A 27,810-nucleotide genomic window follows, 5' to 3' on the forward strand; every position below is an offset into this window, starting at 1 on the left:
AGATGTAACGTTGCCATGGATATAGAACAGTACTAAATAGATCCTACACCGACGGCTGAGATGTAACGTTGCCATGGATATAGAACAGTACTAAATAGATCCTACACCGACGGCTGAGATGTAACGTTGCCATGGATATAGAACAGTTCTAATAGATGAAAAAGGAACACAGTGAAACACTGGATTACTAAGAAACGTTCTTTAATTGTTCCTGTTCATAAGGAAATATTTGTTTTAACATTTTTCATACAAAAACAGCATACGTATTCTTAACGTTGACACATTTTGCATTGATACAATATTTGACACAGTTGCAGGGGAGGAGTTACAATGAGGGGAAAGTAAGACAGCAAAAATAAAGACATTTAAACGCCACAAAAATGTCTTCCATACAAAAGTAATGCCACTAGACCGTCTGTTGTAGGGAAAAGACCAACCACGCCAAAAACCACATCTCTTGTTGTATCACAAAATGGCTCCCTATTCCCTTTCTAGTACACTGCACTATACAGGGAGACATTTAGGATACACCCTTGGAGAAGGTTCTAGCAGGATCTATAAAATTAGAGGGGAGGGGCTTTAACGTTATACATATTTTTTTTTTTAAAAGGAAGTTAAACTACATTTAAAATATTATTACCGCACCAGGACAGTATTACACTAGAATCAGTCAAGTGGCATTGGGGGGGGCGGGGGGTTTAAGAGACACTTAAATGGTTCACTATGAACGGGACACGGAGGCAACATTTTCACGGTTAAAACTAAACCGGTTTGGCACCGGTAACAGACACAGTGAGGGGAAACATTTCAGACTCGGTGACAAACTAGGTGGTCGTAGAACAACTAGCCTGGTGTTCAGGATGATACAACGTTGAAAATACACACCAGATGAAGGACACGATTCCCTCTTCTATAGAACAAAGAAGCACATCAATCTAGATAGTTTATTTCTAGATGAATATTCTGTAACGTCGATCCTCATGGAACACAGACCCTGGCTGTGTACCAAATGGCCCCCATCCCCTATATAGAGCACTAGTTTTGACCAGAGCGCTATAGACCCTAGTTAAGAGTAGTGGAACAGAGATTAGGCTGCCATTTCAGAACCTGATGGGTTAGGTGATTAGAACTAAGCCTGGGTGTGAGTTCTCTCACTGTATTGAACAGGTGTCAGTAGCACCACAACATGCAGTGGTAACTACCTAATCCATCACGACACAGGATTTAGCAATCAATAAATCAGACTTGAAAAACAGTGCGAGCAAAATAGAGACAGTGAAAAAAAGATTGAAAATGTCCCAAATAGCACCCTATTTCAATCCATAGTGCACTACTTTGAACCAGAGCCCTATTGACCATGGTTAAAAGTAGTGCACTATATAGGGAATAGGGAGCCATTTAAGACTGATTAATCTTTCCTAAGGAATATCCTGCTATACCACATGCCGAGGACTCCTACCATGATTTATGGCTTTAAGACATTTCTCTCAGCCAGTCAGATAAGTGCAGCTGGTTGAAATTTCAGGCCTAGTTCCAAACCCGGTCCTAGGGGGTAGGAGTCAAGTAGCCAGGGGTACGAAGTAGGAACCAAGGTGGTAAGGAGCCAGGGGCTCGGTTCCATCGCTACCAGACCTCAGGAACGTCGAACAGAGAAGACGTCGTCTCTGCACCTAGAGGGAGGGAAAGATGAGAGATACAGAGAGACAGTCCCAGTCAGTCAACCTGAGGTACACCACTGGTGTGTTGTTGTACTGGTGACAGTGCTACGGACAACTGTTCCAATCCAGAGAAGCAGAGAGCAAAAGCACAGCCAACTATCAGGGTCTGGCACCAGAGGATGTTAGCTCCACAGATCAATTAGACTATTAGAGATTTAAATACTTGGATGGTTCAACTTCCTCCAGCTACATCAAGACAAGACCGAGGTTCTTATTGCTGGAGCCGAAACCCAGAGAATCTGGCCGCACATTTTAGTTCACCAGCAATAAAAGAACATTGATACAGAGAGACTCATCCATGCTTTTATTACAAGCAGGCTTGACTACTGTAATGCTCTCCTGTCTGGTCTACCCAAGAAAGCCATTGGTCAACTGCAAAACATACGGAACGCTGCAACGCGACCAGACAGAGAACACAACACACCGGTTTTAAGGTCTCTGGACTGGCTGCGAGTTTTACAATTCATGTTAACATCCTTCTATTGGTTTTTAAATCAATCCATGATTGTGCACGTCAATCAATACATGTCAGACATGCTTTTAAGTGATGTACCCAGTAGGTCCCTCAGGTCCTCTGGCCTTTTAACTCTCCCAACGCCTCAGACCAAGAGGCATGGAGAGACAGCCTTTAGTTACTATACCCCAGCCTCTGGAATAGCCTGCCAGAGAACCTGAGGGGGACCAAGAGGCATGGAGAGACAGCCTTTAGTTACTATACCCCCAGCCTCTGGAATAGCCTGTCAGAGAACCTGAGGGGGACCAAGAGGCATGGAGAGACAGCCTTTAGTTACTATACCCCAGCCTCTGGAATAGTCTACCAGAGAACCTGAGGGGGACCAAGAGGCATGGAGAGACAGCCTTTAGTTACTATACCCCCAGCCTCTGGAATAGCCTGTCAGAGAACCTGAGGGGGGCAAAACTGTGGACATTTTTAAAATGCACATTTGTAGCTTTGCATTTCCTTAAGGTGCTTTAGTCACTCAGTTGTTGTTATTCGTTTTTTTTTATCCACCTATGTTTGTTGTGTAGTAAATATTTCAGTTTCTATTTTCAGTGTTTTTAATCCATGGTTTGTGTACAGTCATGTCTGAAATGTGCTGTAGAAATAAAGCTTGATTTGATGGATCAATACACATTAAAACAAGCCTTCCAGAACACACGCATGGTTCTCTCACTCGTCTCACCATCAGTCTTCCTCTTCTTGCGGCCCTTCTTGCTCTGATTGGTAGAAGGCTGCTGTTGCCATTCGCCCAGCGCCGGATCACTAGCGTCGTCTACCGCCTCCGACCCCACCTCTTCCTGGATCGGACTCATGCTCGACGAATCAGACCCAGACCTACAGGGAACAGCAACCAATCACAGGCATAACTTCCTTCAACGAACACCCAGGTAGTTAAGGCAGCACTAAAAGTACTGGAGTTACATGTTCAACTGTGCACATCTTTACTTACTGAGTTTTCATCCAGCCTTCTGACGTCCTACTGTCCACTACTCCTGCATACGTCCGTACACACACCCCTAGAGACGACAACACAGATCAGATCTCCACACCCCCCTAGAGACGACAACACAGATCAGATCTCCACCCCCCTAGAGACGACAACACAGACCAGACCAGATCTCCACCCCCCCTAGAGACGACAACACAGATCAGATCTCCACCCCCCTAGAGACGACAACACAGACCAGATCTCCACCCCCCTAGAGACGACAACACAGACCAGATCTCCACCCCCCTAGAGACGACAACACAGATCAGATCTCCACACCCCCCTAGAGACGACAACACAGATCAGATCTCCACACCCCCCTAGAGACGACAACACAGATCAGATCTCCACCCCCCTAGAGACGACAACACAGACCAGATCAGATCTCCACCCCCCTAGAGACGACAACACAGACCAGATCTCCACCCCCCTAGAGACGACAACACAGACCAGATCTCCACCCCCCTAGAGACGACAACACAGACCAGATCTCCACCCCCCTAGAGACGACAACACAGACCAGATCAGAACAGGCGTTTCTTGATCAGTGTTTTCCTTTAAACATTTTGTTCATGGTTTGTACTCTGGTGGTGGATATATACACTTAGTTACTGTCTGTCTTCTAGCAGGGGAGTGTGTGTCTCCTTACCGTCGGTCCTGATCTTCTTGCTGCCCGTGTCGGAGTGTGTGTGAGAGTGCGTGTAGGCACTCCATCCGTCAGCGTGTGATCTCTGAGCCTCTCCGTCTGTAGGCTGCTCCTCCTGGATAGGACTGACGCAGCGTTTCCCCAATGACGGCCTGACACGTACAACAAGATACAACACACAGACCGGCCTTCACATTTAAACATCAACCTGCCTTAGAGATTCCATGGAGAACATCCTTAACCTCTCTTGGGTAGGGGGCAGTAGTTTCACAGCCGGATGAAAAACATACCCAAATTAAACTGCCTACTACTCGGGCCCAGAAACTAGAATATGCATATTATTAGTAGATTTGGATAGAAAACACTCTGAAGTTTCTAAAACTGTTCGAATGATGTCTGAGTATAACAGAACTCATATGGCAGGCAAAAACCTGAGAAATCCAACCAGGAAGTGGGAAATCTGAGACTTGTAGTCTTTCAAACCATTGCCTATTGAAACTACAGTATCTGTGGGGTCATTATGCACTTCCTAAGGCTACCACTAGATGTCAACAGTCTTTAGAAACTTGTTTGAGGCTTCTATGGCGAATTTTGAGGGAATAACAGCCGGTTCAAGCAGTGGACTGTGAGGTCATGTAGTTACTTCATGTGCGTTCACGCATGGCTAGCATTTTTTATTTTTCTTCTGTAATGAATACGCTATTGTCCGGTTGGAATATTATCGATTATTTATGTTAAAAACACCCTAAGGATTGATTGTAAACATCGTTTGACATGTTTCTACAAACGGTAACGGAACTTGAGCTTTTCGTCTATTGATTTGCGCGCCCGCATCGTGCCTTTGGAATAGTGTTCTGGACGTGCCAACAAAATGGAGGTATTTGGACATAAATGGACTTTATTTAACAAATGAACATTTCTTGTGGAAGTGGGAGTCCTGCGAGTGCATTCCGCCGAGGATCAGCAAAGGAAGGAAAGATTTATAACACTAATTTAGAGTTTTGTTGATGCCATGACTTCGCGGGTAGCTGTATAGCTTGCATTGATGGCTGAGCTCTGTACTCAGAATATTGAACAATGTGCTTTCTCCGTAAAGTTATTTTGAAATCTGACAGCGGTTGCATTAAGAAGTAGTGCATCTACAATTCTTTAAATAATTGTTATATATTTTGTCAAGGTTTATGAGTATTTCTGTAAATTAATGTGCACAGTCACCGGTAGTTTTGGGAGGCAAACATTTTCTGAATATCACGCGCCAATGTAAAATGCTGTTTTTGGATATAAATATGAACTTGATCGAACAAAACATGCATGTATTGTGTAACATGATGTCCTATGAGTGTCATCTGATGAAGATCGTCAAAGGTTAGTGCTTAATTTTAGCTGTATTTCTGGTTTTTGTGACGCCTCTCCTTGCTAGGAAAATGGCTGTGTGGCTTTACTTGTTTAGGTGGTGTCCTAACATAATCTAATGTTTTGCTTTTGCTGTAAAGCCTTTTTGAAATCGGACAATGTGGTTGCATTAAGGAGAAGTGCATCTTTAAAATGGTGTAAAATAGTCGTATGTTTGAGAAATTAGAATTATGAGATTTTTGTTGTTTTGAATTTGCCGCCCTGCTATTTCACTGGCTGTTGGGAGTGTGTCCCAACAGCCCAACGTCCCACATACCCAAGAGAGGTTAACTTATTTTAATTTAAAAAATGGACATTTTAATTGACAGACGCCTTTCAAGACACGTCCATTAAAAGTCCATGAAATGAAGTGGTGTCTATGTAAGAGGTGTACCTGCTGTGACCGTAGCTGTAGCCAGTAGGACCAGCACCAACTGTAGAGGGGGAGGTGTAGTGTGGTTTAACCCAGCCGTCCTCATCCCAGGACTGGGTAGAGTGGCCCTGGCTCTCCCTGACCTGCTGTCTGCCCTGGACGTACTCTGCATACGTCTGGATACGGTAGCTCTCTGCATAGCGACTGGTGTTAATCGCTAGACACACAGAGGAGAGAATGGGAGTCAGTCAGAATATAAATAAACTTTGACTAATTTGAAGTGAAATGTTCAGTTGTTTTCTAGAGCAGTGTTGGTCAACCTGGTGTTTCCAGGGTTTGGAGATGGACAGGAACAGAGTGAGACCACACCTGCAGTACAGCCACATCAACCTCTGGTTAAAGGCAAGGCAGGGGAACAGGGTCAGGCCCCTGGTTAAAGGCAGGGGAACAGGGTCAGGCCCCTGGTTAAAGGCAGGGGAACAGGGTCAGGCCCCTGGTTAAAGGCAGGGGAATAGGGTCAGGCCCCTGGTTAAAGGCAGGGGAATAGGGTCAGGCCCCTGGTTAAAGGCAGGGGAATAGGGTCAGGCCCCTGGTTAAAGGCAGGGGAACAGGGTCAGGCCCCTGGTTAAAGGCAGGGGAATAGGGTCAGGCCCCTGGTTAAAGGCAGGGGAACAGGGTCAGGCCCCTGGTTAAAGGCAGGGGAACAGGGTCAGGCCTCTGGTTAAAGGCAGGGGAACAGGGTCAGGCCTCTGGTTAAAGGCAGGGGAACAGGGTCAGGTCTCTGGTTAAAGGCAGGGGAACAGGGTCAGGTCTATGGCAGTGCTCCACAAGGCCTGAAACAGCTGTTCATCCTGGACCATTAATTTACAGCTGCAGGAACTCTGCAATAGTTCAACGTATTCTATAAGGAGGTGACAGAACTCAAGCAGTAGAACATTTGAGGTGCTGCTGGCCCGGTACTCCGATCATGTGAGCTGAGGTGCTGCTGGCCCGGTACTCCGATCATGTGAGCTGAGGTGCTGCTGGCCCGGTACTCCGATCATGTGAGCTGAGGTGCTGCTGGCCCGGTACTCCGATCATGTGAGCTGAGGTGCTGCTGGCCCGGTACTCCGATCATGTGAGCTGAGGTGCTGCTGGCCCGGTACTCCGATCATGTGAGCTCCGGCCCAAGTCAAGTACTGGTCTCTGGGTCAAAGGTAGCGCACTATATAGGGAACAGGGCTGGTCTCCGGGTCAAAGGTAGCGCTCTATATAGGGAACAGGGCTGGTCTCTGGGTCAAAGGTAGCGCTCTATATAGGGAACAGGGCTGGTCTCTGGGTCAAAGGTAGCGCTCTATATAGGGAACAGGGCTGGTCTCCGGGTCAAAGGTAGCGCTCTATATAGGGAGCAGGGCTGGTCTCCGGGTCAAAGGTAGCGCTCTATATAGGGAACAGGGCTGGTCTCTGGGTCAAAGGTAGCGCTCTATATAGGGAACAGGGCTGGTCTCTGGGTCAAAGGTAGCGCACTATATAGGGAACAGGCTTATGGATAGGCCAGTACTCACCGATCTGTACCTGGTCTGTCTGACTCAGAGAGACAAACGCTGACGTGTCATCAATCCACGACACCTGGATGTTACCTAGGAGACATGGGGGAAGACATGGGAATTAAAAAAAGGTTTTCTGCGTGGTGGCCCAGTTGCTAGTGACTGGTGGGCGTGGTGGCCCAGTTGCTAGTGACTGGTGGGCGTGGTGGCCCAGTTGCTAGTGACTGGTGGGCGTGGTGGCCCAGTTGCTAGTGACTGGTGGGCGTGGTGGCCCAGTTGCTAGTGACTGGTGGGCGTGGTGGCCCAGTTGGTAGTGACTGGTGGGCGTGGTGGCCCAGTTGGTAGTGACTGGTGGGCGTGGTGGCCCAGTTGGTAGTGACTGGTGGGCGTGGTGGCCCAGTTGGTAGTGACTGGTGGGCGTGGTGGCCCAGTTGGTAGTGACTGGTGGGCGTGGTGGCCCAGTTGGTAGTGACTGGTGGGCGTGGTGGCCCAGTTGGTAGTGACTGGTGGGCGTGGTGGCCCAGTTGGTAGTGACTGGTGGGCGTGGTGGCCCAGTTGGTAGTGACTGGTGGGCGTGGTGGCCCAGTTGGTAGTGACTGGTGGGCGTGGTGGCCCAGTTGGTAGTGACTGGTGGGCGTGGTGGCCCAGTTGGTAGTGACTGGTGGGCGTGGTGGCCCAGTTGGTAGTGGCTGGTGGGCGTGGTGGCCCAGTTGGTAGTGGCTGGTGGGCGTGGTGGCCCAGTTGGTAGTGGCTGGTGGGCGTGGTGGCCCAGTTGGTAGTGGCTGGTGGGCGTGGTGGCCCAGTTGGTAGTGGCTGGTGGGCGTGGTGGCCCAGTTGGTAGTGGCTGGTGGGCGTGGTGGCCCAGTTGGTAGTGGCTGGTGGGCGTGGTGGCCCAGTTGGTAGTGGCTGGTGGGCGTGGTGGCCCAGTTGGTAGTGGCTGGTGGGCGTGGTGGCCCAGTTGGTAGTGGCTGGTGGGCGTGGTGGCCCAGTTGGTAGTGGCTGGTGGGCGTGGTGGCCCAGTTGGTAGTGACTGGTGGGCGTGGTGGCCCAGTTGGTAGTGACTGGTGGGCGTGGTGGCCCAGTTGGTAGTGACTGGTGGGCGTGGTGGCCCAGTTGGTAGTGACTGGTGGGCGTGGTGGCCCAGTTGGTAGTGACTGGTGGGCGTGGTGGCCCAGTTGGTAGTGACTGGTGGGCGTGGTGGCCCAGTTGGTAGTGACTGGTGGGCGTGGTGGCCCAGTCGGTAGTGACTGGTGGGCGTGGTGGCCCAGTCGGTAGTGGCTGGTGGGCGTGGTGGCCCAGTCGGTAGTGGCTGGTGGGCGTGGTGGCCCAGTTGGTAGTGACTAGTGGGCGTGGTGGCCCAGTCGCAAGGCCAGGACGGTGGCTTTGATTCCCACTGGGACCACCAACGCGAAATTGTACGTTGTTTTAGATAAAGTGTCTGCTGAACAGCCTTTATTATTATCATATAATGTGGTGGGTCTTACCAAAGGCACTGAACAGCTGGTAGAGGTCACTGGTCTTCCACTCCTTAGGGAAGGTGACATACAGAACATGATCCCTCTTGGGCTGGACTGTAGAGGGGAATGAAGGGAAAGGGGGGAGATAAAGAGAGGGGGAAAGAGGGGAACAAGGAAAGTTCAGTCACCACTGGCCAGTGATAGGTTTATATACATCATTGCCACGGTCCATTTCTATATGCCATCTTTAATAAATCCTCTCCATTTTCCTTTGGCTGCCGACTATATGCAGACGAGGTAGTGTCTAATACTACTGTAGGATATGGTGTTGTACAGTATATAGTATCACATTGAACTACTAATACTACTGTGCTGTAGGATGATGTGTTGTACAGTATACAGTATCACATTGAACTACTAATACTACTGTACTGTAGGATGATGTGTTGTACAGTATACAGTATCACATTGAAATACTGTGCTGTAGGATGTGTTGTACAGTATATTGTACCACATTGAAATACTCACGGTCTGGTCCGCTGATGTTGAGGTAGGGAATATCTATGATCCTCATCAGGAACAGTCTGGCGAAGACATGAGACGTCAACGTCGCATTATAATGCTTCATACAGTTGACAGATGCGTTATAACTACACTAGGATTAAATTGAGGTAGGGGGTATACGAGTCCCCTTCGGAGAGGTAAAGAAACTGAAGGGGAGAACAAAGATCTTACTTGTTGACGAAGGGTTGGATGAGTTTAGATTGGGATGGGATGTGGGCTCTGGGAGGAGTCAGGAAAGTACCTGAGAAGGAAAGAGAGTTTCAAAGATTGAGAAACAGCCACCGATGACCAAACACATGACAGCAGCTACTGATATAGTCTACATGGCATCAGAGATTCAAAGCTGTCCATGGTACTGTCCCCCATCCGTTTTCACTAACGGTAAGCGGTAGTGTTTCCATGGAGATGGTCTTTTCTCAACTCACGCATCCTCTCCCACCTCCTTTTGAAAATGGTAAGAGGAAAATCGAGGAGAGGCAACGATAAGGGAACGTGGATGAAAATGCGCTTGTATGACATGAGTCCTCCCCTAGCACCACATGAGGCAAATTACGTTTACAGGGTGGATCTTAAAAGAAAAATGTGTCAAGTGACGTAAACAAATTAAGTTGTGCAGGACTTTTTATAGATAAAAACAATATGCTACTTATCGTTTTAAGTGAGTACATGCTTGTCTCCTCCGACAACACCTGATTCAAAAATGGGAAGTGGCAGATAAACTCTTCCATGAAGGACTTAGGGTAGGATACACTTCGACTATCCTCAATGGAAAAGTGACTGTCGAGGAGGGGAGGACTTCCGTTCCCTACTAACCAACTGACATCTTTGACCACAGAACAGAGAAAGGAGGAGAGCAGACTTTTGCCCAAATGAGAAAAGGCCATTGAAGCACCAGGCCAGTGGTGTAGGGTTAGAGCACCAGGCCAGTGGTGTAGGGTTAGAGCACCAGGCCAGTGGTGTAGGGTTAGAGCACCAGGCCAGTGGTGTAGGGTTAGAGCACCAGGCCAGTGGTGTAGGGTTAGAGCCACAATAGTAGTAGTAGAGAGAGCAGAGACAATAGCAGTATACAGTGTAAATGGTAGTACCTAGGTAGTTGGCCATGGAGATGAAGCAGAGGCCAGTGATATAGGCATCGTAGCCCGCCTCGTGGAGCTGTTCCTGGGCTGTATCGTAGCTGGGGAACCCCTCCGCCGTTACTGGGCCACAGAGGAAAGAAGCAGGGATAAATCAGACACCACATTAGCCATGGATGGAGACCTGTCCTATTCTACTGTAATCAGACACCACATTAGCCATGGATGGAGACCTGTCCTATTCTACTGTAATCAGACACCACATTAGCCATGGAGACCTGTCCTATTCTACTGACTGCATACATATATAACGTAAGTACATGACTTAATGACGCCACGAAAAATACAGCGCGACACAGAACAAAACCAGAAAAATACACTTCCAACAACTAAACAAGTTCAAATCGAGCAGTCATTTGAAAGAGTTATTACATTTCAGCGAGACAACTCAAAGGCGAAATCCATTAAAGCCAAGATAATGGAATTCATTATGCTGCTTGCTATTGGCGTCACGACTTCCATTTGGACCAGCGATGTCATCCCCATGAGCATGCTGAGTTTGACAGCACAGTGTGTCGATGAGGATTTTGTACTGAGGAAAGCCGTATTGCATGCTCAAGAATGTGCTGGTTCTCATACCGCTGCTGCCATTTCAATGGCATTTGAGAACATGTTTGAAACATGAACACACTCCTAGCTCCATTCGAACAACTGACTCGAGAAATAAGCTCATCAACTGCGTCTGCAGCAGACGTGATACCCTCTAATGGTATTGACGCGCCTGCTCAACAAAACTGCCGACACAGACCGTGCGGTTAACTTACAAAAGTACTCTACTAGAGTCTGTGCACAAGCGATTCGGTGGTATTCTCTCTGAGCCTCTTTACTGTGTCGCCACCATGCTCGATGCTAGGTACAAGGACCGCTACTTCGATGCAGACAAGAAACAGGGTTTACGTTAAATGTTACATACACAGCTGGACAAGATGGAAAGCTCTTGATTTATTTTCGACTTGCGGGAACGCTCCGTGGTTCGAAATCGATAGTTGTTTAGCAGTCCAAAAAATGTCGGAAATGACCTACAGCATGGTCAAGCAACTGTTTGTTACATGCAAAATGATTTGTGGACATCAGACAGATGTTGCTGTTCGGTTTTGTGATGAAACAAAAAGTTGTGTTAGAATGAATTCTGCCAGTCTTATTGATTCGGCCTTAGAACTATATATCACGGTGGCAAGGCATATGAACTAACAGCTTATAGAGCAAACAAAGCAATTATCACAACACAGGTCAGGGTTTTTTCCCCCCATGAGCTTGGCCTTATTTCTATTACAGCATATTGACGGTCATTCATATTCCATTCACCCAGTTCAATGTAACATTGATAGGTTTAGGCTACTACATGATACTCTAATTGTCCCTGTACCCATCGTGATGTTGCTACAACCTAGCCTATGAATGAAAGTTTACAAAGTAGGTGCACACAGGTCGAGAATAACATTCTAGGTGACCGTGACACATTCAATACAGCCTTGCACATTCTTGCCTGCGTCTAGCTGATCTAGGGTGTAATCATTAGTCCAAATTTCTAATGAGAGTTTCTACTAGACAAATTCAAGTACGTTTAACCTCGTTTTGTTCCAGTTGCTTCAGTTGAAGAAAAGTTAACAGAATCGGATAAATGAATACACCCCTTATCACGTGTTGACTTTCATAGCAGCCACGTTGTTTTCCTGCTCACGTCTATGCGCTCTCCCCTCTCAACTTATCCCTTCGCTTGTGGACTTCAATGCACAACACATGCGCTGTGTGAGACCAGGCGAAAAAAACCTTCTAAGCCATACTATATAACCGCTAACACAAGGACTACATCGTTTTCGCCATATTAGCTCAAGTAACATAGTCAACACAGCCAATAGTAAACCTGCTACAATCATGCAGTAACATTACAGTGTACAGTCACTAAGCAGTTTAGCACTTAGTTGGCGGACCCCAGGGGCAATAAATTGGTAAAACCAAAAGCTTACCTTGACTTGGAAGAGTTCCAGTGTTGGATAGTCATAGCCAGCTAACATAGCATCCCATGTTTGAGCAGCGTGTTTCAGTAGGCTAAACTAGGTAGCTGCATTTGCTAGCTACTTGAGTAAAACTGAATAATTTATCTCTAGCTTCTTTATTTTGGAAGAAATTACTTTGTTAAAAAACGTTCAACTATTGTATTTCACCGCAGTGCTAGCTAGCTGTAGCTTCTACTTTCAGTACCAGATTCTGACATTCTCTGATCCTTTGATTGGATGGACAACATGTCAGTTCAGTTCATACAAGAGCTCTGATAGGTTGGAGGACGTCCTCTGGAAGTCGTCATAATTACTGTGTAAGTCTATGGTAGGGGGTGAGAACCATGAACCAAAACGTGCACCCATTGGGGTCCCGGGGATAGAGTTTGGGAAACGCTGACATGGGTTGGTTAAACGTTGAATTTCTTTCTGGCTCTGCTAACCCATTGATTTTGTCCACACTGCTACAGCTTGCGACCCAAAATCTAAAGACTATAAACGTATCTTTTGTTAGTATATGGTCCCATACAATAATCTGTACTCGTAAAAAAAAAGTGCCCCCACTGCAGTTGCCCTGGGGTCACTTCCCCTACTTTGAATACCATTACAGTATCTACACAGGTCCTATAGATCTATGGTTCAACCTCGGTTAAAATACCAAGTATATTTTGCTCTGTCCGGAGTACCCCTGAAGTACTCCCTCTTGCATTTGAACAGTAAGCCTATGGTCTCATGAGTCTTCAGGCACCCCCTGTGGATAGGTCTGGTACCGCCAGGGGCTCCTAGTACACCGGGTTGAGAACCACTGCTATAGAATCTTGTCCCTTACTATAGACAATATAGGTTGAGTAAGTTAGAATTTTGTACACAAATGTACCACCATTTCTATTATAATGTTAAAAGCTGTATGATTTAGTTCATGCGATGTAGTTATTTTGTTAGATACTCCTCCCTATTAGCTGAAATCATATTTTTTTCAAAGCCATTTTAGCCTTTGCATCAGCTGTCCGAGCGCCAGCTGCTAGCTTTTGAAATAAACTTCCCGTTCCTTTAACATGGTGTAGTTGTCATGTTCTTTTACCAACTTTCGGAGATTTGAAGGGGCTCTCTTTCAGCTGTTTCTGAAGCTCTGCTAGAGACGTGATGTTGATCAACTCCTAGAAGGGTTAAAATAACAAAGTCACAATAAATATTCTTCAGACTTCCACAGGGGGTTTCATGACATCCTTTTTTAACCTGACATCTAAATACTTGAAATAGTATTACCTTGAAAGGTTGCGTAGTGGCCATGAGCTTGGTGTCCAACAGCCTGAGGAAACAATAGAGAAAATACTTGGTCCATTGGTTAGAGAGGGACATCTGTCTTTACCAACAGCACCAGACATACACGCGCTGAGGGCGTCGCACGCGCTGTGGGGGGAGGGCGGCACTTAACATGTGGGTTAAGTGCCTTGACAATGACAGGAGATTTGGTGGTTGGGGGGGGGGGTGTAATCAGACCAGCAGCCTTCCAGCTGTCAGTTCATTCCCATGTGTGTCGCCGGCTCTTCCAGCTGCTGGTCCCCCTCTCCAACCTCGGCTACTGGAGAGGATTCTAGAATAACAGTGCACCAGATAAATTGACTGACTCCCAGAGAGGTTAGGTCAAAGTAGTGGTAAGCCTTGTCAGAGCCAGAACGGCCCATAGAGAAGTAGTAGCAGTATGTATTTACCCGGGGAAGACCCACCAAAACCCTGACACAGCGCAGTATGTATTTACCTGGTAGAAGACCCACCTAAACCCTGACGTAGCGCAGTATGTATTTACCTGGTAGAAGACCCACCTAAACCCTGACGTAGCGCAGTATGTATTTACCCGGGGAAGACCCACCTAAACCCTGACACAGCGCAGTATGTATTTACCTGGTAGAAGACCCACCTAAACCCTGACACAGCGCAGTATGTATTTACCTTGGGAAGACCCACCTAAACCCTGACGTAGCGCAGTATGTATTTACCCGGGGAAGACCCACCTAAACCCTGACACAGCGCAGTATGTATTTACCTGGTAGAAGACCCACCTAAACCCTGACGTAGCGCAGTATGTATTTACTCGGGGAAGACCCACCTAAACCCTGACACAGCGCAGTATGTATTTACCTGGAGAAGACCCACCTAAACCCTGACGTAGTATGTATTTACCTTGGGAAGACCCACCTAAACCCTGACGTAGTATGTATTTACCTTGGGAAGACCCACCTAAACCCTGACGTAGTATGTATTTACCTTGGGAAGACCCACCTAAACCCTGACGTAGTATGCATTTACCTTGGGAAGACCCACCTAAACCCTGACGTAGCGAAGTATGCATTTACCTTGGGAAGACCCACCTAAACCCTGACGTAGTATGTATTTACCTTGGGAAGACCCACCTAAACCCTGACGTAGCGAACTATGCATTTACCCGGGGAAGACCCACCTAAACCCTGCTGATTTTGTACATTTGCCCACTGACAAATAAATTATCAGTCTATAATTTTAATGGTAGGTTTATTTGAACAGTGAGAGACAGAATAACAACAAAAAATCCTGAAAAACGCATGTCAAGAATGTTATAAAATGATTTGCATTTTAATGAGGGAAATAAGTATTTGACCCCTCTGCAAAACATGATTTAGTACTTGGTGGCAAAACCCTTGTTGGCAATCACAGAGGTCAGACGTTTCTTGTAGTTGGCCACCAGGTTTGCACACATCTCAGGAGGGACTTTGTCCCACTCCTCTTTGCAGATCTTCTCCAAGTCATTAAGGTTTCGAGGCTGACGTTTGGCAACTCGAACCTTCAGCTCCCTCCACAGATTTTCTATGGGATTAAGGTCTGGAGACTGGCTAGGCCACTCCAGGACCTTAATGTGCTTCTTCTTGAGCCACTCCTTTGTTGCCTTGGCGGTGTGTTTTGTGTCATTGTCATGCTGGAATACCAATCCACGACCCATTTTCAATGCCCTGGCTGAGGGAAGGAGGTTCTCACCCAAGATGTGACAGTACATGGCCCCGTCCATCATCCCTTTGATGCGGTGAAGTTGTCCTGTCCCCTTAGCAGAAAAACACCCCCAAAGCATAATGTTTCCACCTCCATGTTTAACGGTGGGGATGGTGTTCTTAGTGTCACACTTTCACCCAGTTGTCCTCTGAATCATTCAGATGTTCATTGGCAAACTTCAGACGGGCATGTATATGTTCTTTCTTGAGCAGGGGGACCTTGCGGGCGCTGCAAGGTTTCAGTCCTTCACGGCGTAGTGTGTTACCAATTGTTTTCTTGGTCACTATGGTCCCAGCTGCCTTGAGATCATTGACAAGATCCTCCCGTGTAGTTCTGGGCTGATTCCTCACCGTTCTCATGATCATTGCAACTCCACAAGGTGAGATCTTTCATGGAGCCCCAGGCCGAGGGAGATTGACAGTTCTTTTGTGTTTCTTCCATTTGCGAATAATCCCACCAACTGTTGTCACCTTCTCACCAAGCTGCTTGGAGATGGTCTTGTAGCCCATTCCAGCCTTGGAGAGCTCTTTGGTCTTGGCCATGGTGGAGAGTTTGGAATCTGATTGATTGATTGCTTCTGTGGACAGGTGTCTTTTTATACAGGTAACAAACTGAGATTAGGAGCACTCCCTTTAAGAATGTGCTCCTAATCTCAGCTCGTTACCTGTATAAAAGACACCTGGGAGCCAGAAAACTTTCTGATTGAGAGGGGGTCAAATACTTATTTCCCTCATTAAAATGCAAATTAATTTATAACATTTTTAACATGCGTTTTTCAGGATTTTTTTTGTTATTTTGTCTCTCACTGTTTAAATAAACCTACCATTAAAATTATAGACTGATCATTTCTTTGTCAGTGGGCAAACGTACAAAATCAGCAGGGGATCAAATACTCTCCCCCCCTCACTGTATTTACCCGGGGAAGACCCACCTAAACCCTGACGCAGCAGTATGTATTTACCCGGGGAAGACCCACAAAAACCCTGACGCAGCAGTATGCATTTAGCTGGGGAAGACCCACCTAAACCCTGACGGAGCGCATTATGCATTTACCTGGGGAAGACCCACCTAAACCCTGACGGAGCGCAGAATGCATTTACCTGGGGAAGACACACCTAAACCCTGACGGAGCGCAGAATGCATTTACCTGGGGAAGACCCACCTAAACCCTGACAGAGCGCAGTATGCATTTACCCGGAGAAGACCCACCGAAACCCTGACGCAGCAGAATGTATTTACCTGGGGAAGACACACTGAGTGACTTCTTTAAAGTCATTCAGGTCCTGTGGGGAAGAAAGAAAGACTTTGTCAAATAGAAAAGCTGCAAGGTTCTTCTAAACCACTGTGTCTCCGATTCTAAACCACTGTGTCTCCGATTCTAAACCACTGTGTCTCCGATTCTAAACCACTGTGTCACCGACCTCATTCCATCAGTAGAATATGCCTGGTTATTCTTTAAAAGTGCTTTCCACAATCTTAAATAAGCATGCCCCGTTCAAAAAATGTAGAACCAGGAACAGATATAGCCCTGGGTTCACTCCAGACCTGACTGCCCTTGACCAGCATAAAAGCATCCTATGGCGTACTGCATTAGCATCGAATAGACCCTGCGATATGCAACTTTTCAGGGAAGTTAGGAACCAATATACACAGGCAGTTAGGAAAGATAAGGCTAACTTTTGCAAACAGAAATTTGCATCCTGCAGCACAAACTCCAAAAAAGTTCTGGGACACTAAAGTCCATGGAGAATAAGAGCACCTCCTCCCAGCTGCCCACTGCACTGAGGCTAGGAAACACTGTCACCACCGATAAATCCACAATAATTGAGAATTTCAATAAGCATTTTTCTACAGCTGGCCATGCTTTCCACCTGGCCACCCCTACCCTGGTCAACAGCCCTGCACCCCCCACAGCAATTTGCCCAAGCCCATTTCTCCTTCACCCAAATCCAGATAGCTGATGTTCTGAAAGAGCTGCAAAATCTGGACCCCTACAAATCAGCAGGGCTAAACAATCTGGACCCTCTTTCTAAATTATCAGCCCAAATTGTTGCAACCCCTATTACTAGCCTGTTCAACCTCTTTCGTATCGTCTGAGATCCCCAAAGATTGGAAAGCTGCCGCAGTCATCCCCCTCTTCAAAGGGGGAGACACTCTAGACCCAAACTGCTACAGACCTATATCTATCCTACCCTGCCTTTCTAAGGTCTTTGAAAGACAAGTTAACAAAACAGATCACCGACCATTTCGAATCCCACCGTACCTTCTCCACTATGCAATCTGGTTTCCGAGCTGGTCATGGGTGCACCTCAGCCACGCTCAAGGTCCTAAACGATATCATAACCGATAAGAGACATCACTGTGCGGCCGTATTCATCGACCTAGCCAAGGCTTTCGACTCTGTCAATCACCATATTCTTATCGGCAGACTCAACAGCCTTGGCTTCTCAAATGACTGCCTCGCCTGGTTCACCAACTACTTCTCAGACAGAGTTCAGTGTGTCAAATCGGAGGGCCTGTTGTCCGGACCTCTGGCAGTCTCTATGGGGGTGCCACAGGGTTCAATTCTTGGGCCGACTCTTTTCTCTGTATACGTCAATGATGTCGCTCTTGCTGCTGGTGATTCTCTGATCCACTTCTACGCAGACGATACCATTCTGTATACTTCTGGACACTTAACTAACCTCCAGACAAGCTTCAATGCCATACAACTCTCCTTCCGTGGCCTCCAACTGCTCTTAAATGCAAGTAAAACTAAATGCATGCTCTTCAACCGATCGCTACCAGCACCTGCCTGCCCGTCCAGCATCACTACTCTGGACGGTTCTGACATCTACAAATACCTGGGTGTCTGCTTAGACTGTAAACTCTCCTTCCAGACTCACATTAAGCATCTCCAATCCAAAATTAAATCTAGAATCGGCTTCCTATTTCGCAACAAAGCATCCTTCACTCATGCTGCCAAACATATCCTCGTAAAACTGACTATCCTACCGATCCTTGACTTCGGCAATGTCATTTACAAAATAGCCTCCAACACTCTACTCAACAAATTGGATGCAGTCTATCACAGTGCCATCCGTTTTGTCACCAAAGCCCCATATACTACCCACCACTGCGACCTGTATGCTCTCGTTGGCTGGCCCTTGCTTCATATTCGTCGCCAAACCTACTGGCTCCAGGGCATCTATAAGTCTTTGCCAGGTAAAGCCCTGCCTTATCTCAGCTCACTGGTCACCATAGCAGCACCCACCCGTAGCAATGCGCTCCAGCAGGTATATTTCACTGGTCACCCCCAAAGCCAATTCCTCCTTCGGCCACCTTTCCTTCCAGTTCTCTGCTGCCAATGACTGGAACGAATTGCAAAAATCACTTAAGCTGGAGACTCATATCTCCCTCACTAACTTTAAGCATCAGCTGTCAGAGCAGCTCACAGATCACTGCACCTGTACATAGCCCATCTGTAAATAGCCCATCCAACTACCTCATCCCCATACTGTTATTTTTTTCCTTCTCCTTTGCACCCCAGTATTGCTACTTGCACATTCATCTTCTGCACGCACTGTATATAGACTTTTTTTTCTATTGTGTTATTGACTATATGTTTGTTCATTCCATGTGTAACTCTGTGTTGTTTGTGTCGCACTGCTTTGCTTTATCTTGGCCAGGCCGCAGTTGTAAATTAGAACTTGTTTTTAACTAGCCTACCTGGTTAAATAAAGGTGAAATAAAAAAAATAAACCATTGCGTTCATATAAATGGTGCGTGTTTGTACCTCTGGCAGTACGCAGTAGAACTGATGGATGGTGTGCATGACGTCCAACAGCATGTTGTGGCCAACCACCAACTTTCCCTGGGTTGGAGAGAGGGGGAAAAGAGATGAGTCCCATCCTAAAGGTATAGCGCCCAAGAGAGATAAAGGAGAACTCACTCAACTAAAATATTCCTTCTAGTTTCAGTGGTGGATTGCAAAGGCAGTTGGCATATACTGTACATCGTAACATATCAGAAGATGCAGATTAAAACTAAAACAACAATTTGATAACAGGTTGTCAGGGTAACTCACAGATTTGGAGATGGCGTGTATGACCCTGGAGAATCCCACAGCGTCATTCAGCTCCTCCTGGAAGGATTGACGAGGGTCATGTTCAGTAGGAAACATAGCAAAACATTGCAAAGAAACTACAAAGGAATGTCTCTTATTGGGGGGGGTGAAGGTTTGGAACATTTCAAGAAGAAATGTACCGTCTGCTTTTTAGATACAGTAGAAGGAAATTCAGCTGGTCATGTTATTTTGGAGTTACTGTGTTTAGACTGCTTCCATCTAGAACACCACAGGGAGAAATGTTCTGGAACGTTGGTTTGCTTTTTAGAAAAACGGTAGACGGAACGTCACCTGTTCCCTCTCCTGTTTCTGCCGTTCTCTCCTCTTCCGCTCCTCGTCGTCCACCTTGCTGATCTGGATGTAACGCTCTTTCTGAAACACCATATATCATCATAATACACCTGTCTATAATGTACAACACACACCTACTGATAATATAACACCTACTGACTGGAGACAATCCCACAGCATGACTCACATTACATGATAGTATTTCTGTACTCTAAGCATTGTGTTAATCCTTCTAGATCTGGATGAGACTAGAACACCGGCAGGCGGTCAGACTAGAACACCGGCAGGCGGTCAGACTAGAACACCGGCAGGCGGTCAGACTAGAACACCGGCAGGCGGTCAGACTAGGACACCGGCAGGCGGTCAGACTAGAACACCGGCAGGCGGTCAGACTAGAACACCGGCAGGCGGTCAGACTAGAACACCGGCAGGCGGTCAGACTAGAACACCGGCAGGCGGTCAGACTAGAACACCGGCAGGCGGTCAGACTAGAACACCGGCAGGCGGTCAGACTAGAACACCGGCAGGCGGTCAGACTAGAACACCGGCAGGCGGTCAGACTAGAACACCGGCAGGCGGTCAGACTAGAACACCGGCAGGCGGTCAGACTAGAACACTGGCAGGATAGTATTTCTGTACTCTAAGCATTGTGTTGTCCCTTCTAGATCTGGAGGTGTTGCTCTTTCTGGAACACCATATATAACATAAAACATACATGTTTTTATAATGTAAACAAACATACACCTCACACTGACTGGAGACAAAAGTTACTCTAAGCACAGTTATACTCCAGAGAAAATTAATTAATTTCATTAATCCTGATTACTAACGTAGAAAATCCCTGAGTAACTCCTGATTACTAACGTAGAAAATCCCTGTGTAACTGCTGATTACTAACGTAGAAAATCCCTGTGTAACTGCTGATTACTAACGTAGAAAATCCCTGTGTAACTGCTGATTACTAACGTAGAAAATCCCTGTGTAACTGCTGATTACTAACGTAGAAAATCCCTGTGTAACTGCTGATTACTAACGTAGAAAATCCCTGTGTAACTGCTGATTACTAACGTAGAAAATCCCTGTGTAACTGCTGATTACTAACGTAGAAAATCCCTGAGTAACTGCTGATTACTAACGTAGAAAATCCCTGAGTAACTGCTGATTACTAACGTAGAAAATCCCTGAGTAACTGCTGATTACTAACGTAGAAAATCCCTATGTAACTCTGCCATAGGTATAAAGACAGTTAAAATGGAGCCCTAAACTAAAGTTGAAACTGGTATCACGCATTACATCCTCTAGCTTAATGGTTTTATTTAACTAGGCAAGTCTGTTAAGAACTAATTCTTATTTTACAATGACGGCCTACCCCTCCCCTAACCCGGTTGATGCTGTGCCAATTGTGCGCTGCCCTACGGGACTCCTGATCACTGCCGGTTGTGATACAGCCCGGGATTGAACCAGGGTCTGTAGTGACGCCTCTAGCACTTCGATGCAGTGCCTAAACCGCTGCGCCACTCAGGACCCTTGTCCCTAATATAAAAGGTCTTGATGATTAGTTGAATCAGGTGTGCTAGTGGTTTAAGGCACTGCATCGAAAGTGCAAGAGGCATCACTAGACCCTGGTTCGATCCCAGGCTGTATCACAACCGGCCATGATCAGAAGTCCCGTAGGGCTCTGGAATAGATCAAATACTAGCTCTGGAATAGATCAAATACATGGACTGGCTGTGGGTCCCCCCCGAGGTGAGGTTTGAGAACCACTGATCTAGCTGGCAGACTGACCTTCTCTGTCTCCAAGGTCTCAACATGAAGGCCCTTTGGGAACCTATAGGAGATTAGACCAACATTATCCTTCCATAAAGATATGTAATCTCTGTACAATATACACACTCAGTACTGGTAAATATATAAACATTTTATGATTAACATTAACTGTGACTAAGCAGCGTTAAAAGTACAGTAATAAACCCCAATTCATTTGTTTTAGAAATAGCAGAATGTAAACAAACAATTACAAAGTGGATTTCATTCATCTCCCTGTATTCATGGGGTGGAGCACTGAATTATATCTGCAGAGTTCCAGAACATTGCTGCTCTTGAAGGAGAGAAAGTATTTACTTGGAGTTGAGTGTCTGGTATATCAGCTTCCTCTGAAACCTGGAGTGGAGCAGAGAACAGAACAGGGGGAATGGAGGTTTTTAATAAACAAAACAATGGTAAATGTAGCTGGGGGATCAGGAGAGCCATGTTAACATGGTAAAGCCCTTTGAGACCGAAAAAAAGTGTTGTATAAATGCACATTTCTCACACACACACACTTCTTTACCCAGTGCAGGGCTCCAGGTCCACAGTCTTCTCTGAGGTAGTGAACAGAGATTCCACCTTCTCTCTGTAAGGGACGAGAGGAAGACTTAACAAAACGCCTACAGGGATGCATTCAGGGCTGGAGCTGAAGGGTGGCTAGGGAGGGAAAGGGGCTAGGGGCCGCTAGAGGAACTGGTGTCAGCAGGTGGCTAGGAAGGGAAAGGGGCGGCTGGAGGAACTGGTGTCAGCAGGTGGCTCGGGAGGGAAAGGGGCTGGTGGTGGCTGGAGGAACTGGTGTCAGCAGGTGGCTAGGGAAAGGGGCAGATTTGGGACCAGGCTGTCATCTCTCTCACCACTCCGTTACCACATGCAACTACAATCTAAAGTTGTAACTAGAAATGGGAGTCAGGTTTAAACTTACACCACTCGTCCGATGTACTCCCTGTGTTCCTCAGGGATGCTGCCGGGGCCTTTGTTTGAGTTGGGGGAGATGTAGGAGGGGTTTCCTGATCCGTTACTCTGACTCCGCCTCTCCTCATACTGCTCCCGCAGCTGCACTTCCTCTTCCTGGTTCAGGTACGGGATCCCTACGGCAACCACAAAAGGAGGCGGGGTTAGATGGCTGGGTGTTGGTTAGCTAGTCATCTCTATTGTCCCAGTTGGAATATCTAGAGCAACCAGAACCGAGGAGGAGTTAGCTAGAGTAGCTTCAATCAATAAAATCAATCCATCATCTCTATTGTCCCAGTTGGGATTTCTACGGCAACCAGACAGAATGCCACCTACCGTGACGGAACACTTTGTTGAAGTCAAAACCCTGACTGGCCAGGAAGTCTATGCTGGAACTCTGAAATAACAAACAATCATATTTAACGAAGCACCGCCAGGGGCAACATGGGTCCTTCTCTCCGGGAATGAAAGGGAAGCAAAAGGGCTGAAACGGGGAGTGACTACCTAAACCTGTCCAATAAGAAATGCTTGTACCACCCGGATTAAATAAAACAGACCAAGGTTTTCTAACCTGGCAGATGAACTTGGTGTCTGGTGAGGTTCTGTTGAATGGCTTTGGGAATATATAAAAATTAAAAGTCTTTATGACGTACCTGTGGGGACAAAAACACCGGGAGAGAAAGAACAGCAGGTCAGGTAGGTTAAACATTCCTATAGCCTGCATAGAGATCACATCATTCAATATAGCTGACTTCTATTTAACACTAAATCAGCCTTCTATTTCATTCTGTGGCAGACTGGTCACAGATCTGTATTTCAGACACACTGTCATAACAAACGGGTTGTAACAACACAGCAGAGAAAAGTTGGCTAAATCACTAACTGATCTGGAGTCAGGTCAGGGGTCCTATGTGTCAAGCTTATCTAATTAAGATGGCCGATATAGGATCAGGTCAATATGGTGTCTCATTCAGAATGAGCCGAAAGGCTAAAAACTGACCCTAAATCAGCACTCCTACTCTGAGAAGCTTCATGTTACTCAGATGTCACTCAGTTCAAAACCGACTGCGTGTGTGGCCAAGGACCATAACAATTGTGGTGGAGGAAGGAAGGTTAAATCTAAGAGAGAAAAGTCCCACTCACTTGGACTCTGCCTGGTCATATGTGAACGTACACAGTCCAAACTGAAACAGCAAGAAATCCATAGAATGCTGGATAAGAGAGAGGGGGGGGGGGGGGGGGGTGGAGAGCCAGAGGAGTGGAGAGAGAGTCAAACGTGTACATTTAAAGCAGGACCGATAGCACGTGGGCTTGTTGTGGCCCACGTGGGGCCATACATAGACTCCAGGAATCAAAAACACCCAAAAACCATCATCAAATTCAGCCATGAAATAAAAAGTTATGCGAGCTACCTCGCTATATTATTAGTTATATACAGTCGAAGGTTTACATACACTTAGGTTGGAGTCATTAAAACTCGTTTTTCAACCATTCCACAAATTTCTTGTTAACAAACTATAGTTTTGGCAAGTCGGTTAAGACATCTACTTTATGCATGACAAGTCATTTTGTTTACAGACAGATTTCACTTAATTCACTGTATCACAATTTTAGTGGGTCAGAAGTAGAGGTCGACCGATTAATCGGAATGGCCGATTAATTAGGGCCGGTTTCAAGTTTTCATAATCGGCATTTTTGGACACCGATTTGCTGTTTTTTTTATACACCTTTATTTAACTAGGCAAGTCAGTTAAGAACACATTCTTATTTTCAATGACGGCCTAGGAACGGTGGGTTAAGTGCCTTGTTCAGGGGCAGAACGACAGATTTTTACCTTGTCAGCTCGGGGATTCGTTTTTGCAACCTTCCGGTTACTAGTCCAACGCTCTAACCACCTGCCTTACTTTGCACTCCACGAGGAGCCTGCGTGGCAAGCTAACTACCTTTTACACGAGGGCAGGAAGAAGCCAAGTTAAGTTGCTAGCTAGCATTAAACTTATTAAAAAAAAACAATCTTAACATAATCACTAGTTAACTGCACATGGTTGATGATATTACTAGTTTATCTAGCTTGTCCTGCGTTGCATATAATCGATGCGGTGCCTGTTAATTTGTCATTGAATCACAGCCTACTTCGAAAAACGGGTGATTTAACAAGCGCATTTGCGAAAAAAGCACTGTCGTTGCACCAATGTACCTAACCATAAACATCAACGCCTTTCTTTAAAATCAATACACAAGTATACATTTCTAAACCTGCATATTTAGTTTATATTGCCTGCTAACATGAATTTCTTATAACTAGGGAAATTGTGTCACTTCTCTTGCGTTCCATGCAAGCAGTCTGGGTATATGCAGCAGTTTGGGCCGCCTGGCTCGTTGCGAACTGTGTGAAGTCCATTTATTACTAACAAAGGCCGTAATTAATTAGGACATAACATTGAAGGTTGTACAATGTAACAGCAATATTTAGACTTAGGGATGCCATCCGTTAGATAAAATACAGAACTGTTCCGTATTTCACTGAAAGAATAAACGTTTTGTTTTCGAAATGATTGTTTCTGTATTCTACCATTTTAATGACCAAAGGCTTGTATTTGTGTGTTATGTTATAATTAAGTCCATGATTTGATAGAGCAGTCTGACTGAGCAATGGTAGGCAGCAGCAGGCTCGTAAGCCTTCATTCAAACAGCACTTTCATGCGTTTGCCAGCAGCTCTTCGCAATGCTTCAAGCATTGTGCTGTTTATCAACTCCCGAGCTTATCAACTCCCGAGATTAGGCTGGTGTAACCGATGTGAAATGGCTAGCTAGTTAGCGGGGTGCGCGCTAATAGCGTTTCAAACTTCACTCGCTCTGAGACTTGGAGTAGTTGTTCCCCTTGCTCTGCATGGGTAACGCTGATTCGAGGGTGGCTGTTGTCGATTCGAGCGAGGAGCGGGACAGAAGCTATACTGTTACACTGGCAATACTAAAGTGCCTATAAGAACATCCAAAAGTCAAAGGTATATGAAATACAAATCGTATAGCGAGAAATAGTCCTATAATAACTACACCCTAAAACTTCTTACCTGGGAATATTGAAGACTCATGTTAAAAGGAACCACCAGCTTTCATATGTTCTCATGTTCTGAGCAAGGAACTTAAACGTCAGCTTTTTTTACATGGCACATATTGCACTTTTACTTTCTTATCCAACACTGTTTTTGCATTATTTAAACCAAATTGAACATGTTTCATTATTTATTTGAGGCCAAATTGATTTTATATGTATTCTATTAAGTTAAATTAAGTGTTCATTCAAAATATATATAAAAAATAAAAATAGCAAATAAAAAAAATATCGGCTTTTTTTGGTCCTCCAATAAATCGGTATCGGCATTGAAAAATCGTAATCGGTCGACCTCTAGTCAGAAGTTTACATACACTAAGTTGACTGTGCCTTTAAACAGCTTGGAGAATTCCAGAAAATGATGTCATGGCTTTAGAAGCTTCTGATAGGCTAATTGGCATCATTTGAGTCAATTGAAGGTGTACCTGTGGATGCATTTCAAGGCCGACATTCAAACTCAGTGCCTCTTTGCTTGACATCATGGGAAAAATCAAAAGAAATCAGCCAAGACTTCAGAAAAAAAAAAAAAATTGTACCCTTCCACAAGTCTGGTTCATCCTTGGGAGCAATTTCCAAATGCCTGAAGGTACCACGTTCATCTGTACAAACAATAGTATGCCAGCATAAACACCATGGGACCACGCAGCCGTCATACCGCTCAGGAAGGAGACGCATTCTGTCTCCTAGAGATGAACGTAATTTTGTGCGAAAAGTGCAAATCAATCCCAGAACAGCAGCAAAGGACCTTGTGAAGATGCTGAAGGAAACAGGTACAAAAGTATCAATATCCACAGTAAAACGAGTCCTATATCGACATAACCTGAAAGGCCGCTCAGCAAGGAAGAAGCCACGGCTCCAAAACCGCCATAAAAAAGCCAGACTACAGTTTGCAACGGCACACGGGGACAAAGATCGTACTTTTTGGAGAAATGTCCTCTGGTCTGATGTAACTAAAATAGAACTGTTTGGCCATAATGACCATCGTTATGTTTGGAGGAAAAAGGGTGAGGCAAAGCAAAAGTGCTTTGCTGCAGGAGGGATTGGTTCGTGTCACAAACTAGATGGCATCATGAGGCAGGAAAATGATGTGGATATATTGAAACATCGCAAGACATCAGTCAGGAAGTTAAAGCTTTGTCGCAAATGGGTCTTCCAAATGGACAATGACCCCAAGCATACTTCCAAAGTTTTGTCAAAATTGCTTAAGGACAACAAAGTCAAAGTATTGGAGTGGCTATCACAAAGCCCTGACCTCAATCCCATAGAAAATTTGTGGGCAGAACTGAAAAAACATGTGCGAGCAAGGAGGCCTATCTGTTCGAGTTTTGAATATCGTTGTAGTTTTAGACATGCCGTTACATAGCATTGTTAAATATTCCCCATGTTAAACTAACGGGGAACTAACATGGCTGCCATAAAATGTTGTAGTGTCAAGTAAATGCAACATAATGCAGAAACCGCATTGACCCCAACTCTAAACGCATGCCTCTCTTGACTTACCTTTTTTAGCTTCATGTAGCGCTCCTCTGGCGTGTCCAACCCGTTAGTCAGTGCGCTGACGTTGGGCCCATCGCTAATACCTGAAACCGAAAAGTGTATTTTCTATTGTATTAACTAGAAAATGATATAGATGTCAGAGTTCAAAACCGACTGCGCGTGTGGCTTGTAGCAGCCACGGAAACTGGTTGGCCAGCGAGCTAGCTAAGATATAACTATAAACGTTTGCCAGTTAAATAGCTACCCAACAATGGCTCACCTGAAAATTCCCCATCGATTGCGAGAAAGTCTGCTTCCTCTATTGCGCTGTACACAGTGTTTAAACTGTCTTTGAAATCTGTAATACAAAAACAACAATCAGCCAACATGCGTTGGTGGTTTACTCAACACGCAAGCTAGCCATTAATGCTAGTTAGCGGGTTAGCATTCACAACCTCGCGGACATGAACGGAATCATATTCGTGCGATTGTGCTGTGAGAAACGACAGCTAACGTTGTGTATCTAATAGCATATGAATATCATCTTGGTGTATATTATCTATAAGGGTGCATAAAGAGGTGAATTACTTGTTCGTGTCACCTCCATCCCTACAGAAAGACAAACATACAATGTACCAAACCGCTGCTGTCACTCAAGAAGAATTTAATCTTTTCCAACAAACACTTCCGGCGTAGTGACGTTTTTGACACGGCGTCAATCAAAATATGTCTACGACAAAATAAAAGCTGTA

At 45.7% G+C, this 27,810-nt stretch overlaps 1 protein-coding gene across 1 annotated transcript; it reads right to left on the bottom strand.

Moving 5' to 3' along the window:
* Window positions 1-184: 184 nt before the first annotated feature.
* On the bottom strand, window positions 185-27,764 carry LOC106593600 (poly(A)-specific ribonuclease PARN). The gene is made up of 26 exons (XM_045710481.2): window positions 27,647-27,764; window positions 27,339-27,416; window positions 27,083-27,162; window positions 23,614-23,681; window positions 23,042-23,123; window positions 22,807-22,867; window positions 22,442-22,607; window positions 22,043-22,105; window positions 21,835-21,873; window positions 21,499-21,541; window positions 19,714-19,794; window positions 19,384-19,440; window positions 19,093-19,170; window positions 16,557-16,600; window positions 13,563-13,605; window positions 13,378-13,453; window positions 10,252-10,362; window positions 9,338-9,407; window positions 9,131-9,186; window positions 8,630-8,716; window positions 7,164-7,238; window positions 5,641-5,836; window positions 3,858-4,006; window positions 3,170-3,236; window positions 2,903-3,054; window positions 185-1,670 (listed from the first exon to the last, which is right to left on the bottom strand). Exons 1-26 carry the CDS (start codon window positions 27,663-27,665, stop codon window positions 1,624-1,626), a joined length of 2,088 nt encoding a protein of 695 aa, XP_045566437.1. The 5' UTR covers window positions 27,666-27,764; the 3' UTR covers window positions 185-1,623.
* Between the last annotated feature and the right edge of the window lie 46 nt (window positions 27,765-27,810).

The sequence above is a fragment of the Salmo salar genome, chromosome 02 (assembly GCF_965601325.2).
Source record: "Salmo salar chromosome 02, fSalSal1, whole genome shotgun sequence".
Taxonomy (NCBI): Eukaryota; Metazoa; Chordata; class Actinopteri; order Salmoniformes; family Salmonidae; genus Salmo; species Salmo salar.

Bases quoted from the DNA above. Each gene is read 5' to 3' on its own strand.
- LOC106593600 (XM_045710481.2), bottom strand. The intron at 13,606-16,556 runs GTAAATACATTC...TTGTTTCCTCAG, and splicing joins ACTCAGTGTGTCTTCCCCAG to GCTGTTGGACACCAAGCTCA. The intron at 5,837-7,163 runs GTGAGTACTGGC...CTGTGTGTCTAG, and splicing joins GACAGACCAGGTACAGATCG to CGATTAACACCAGTCGCTAT.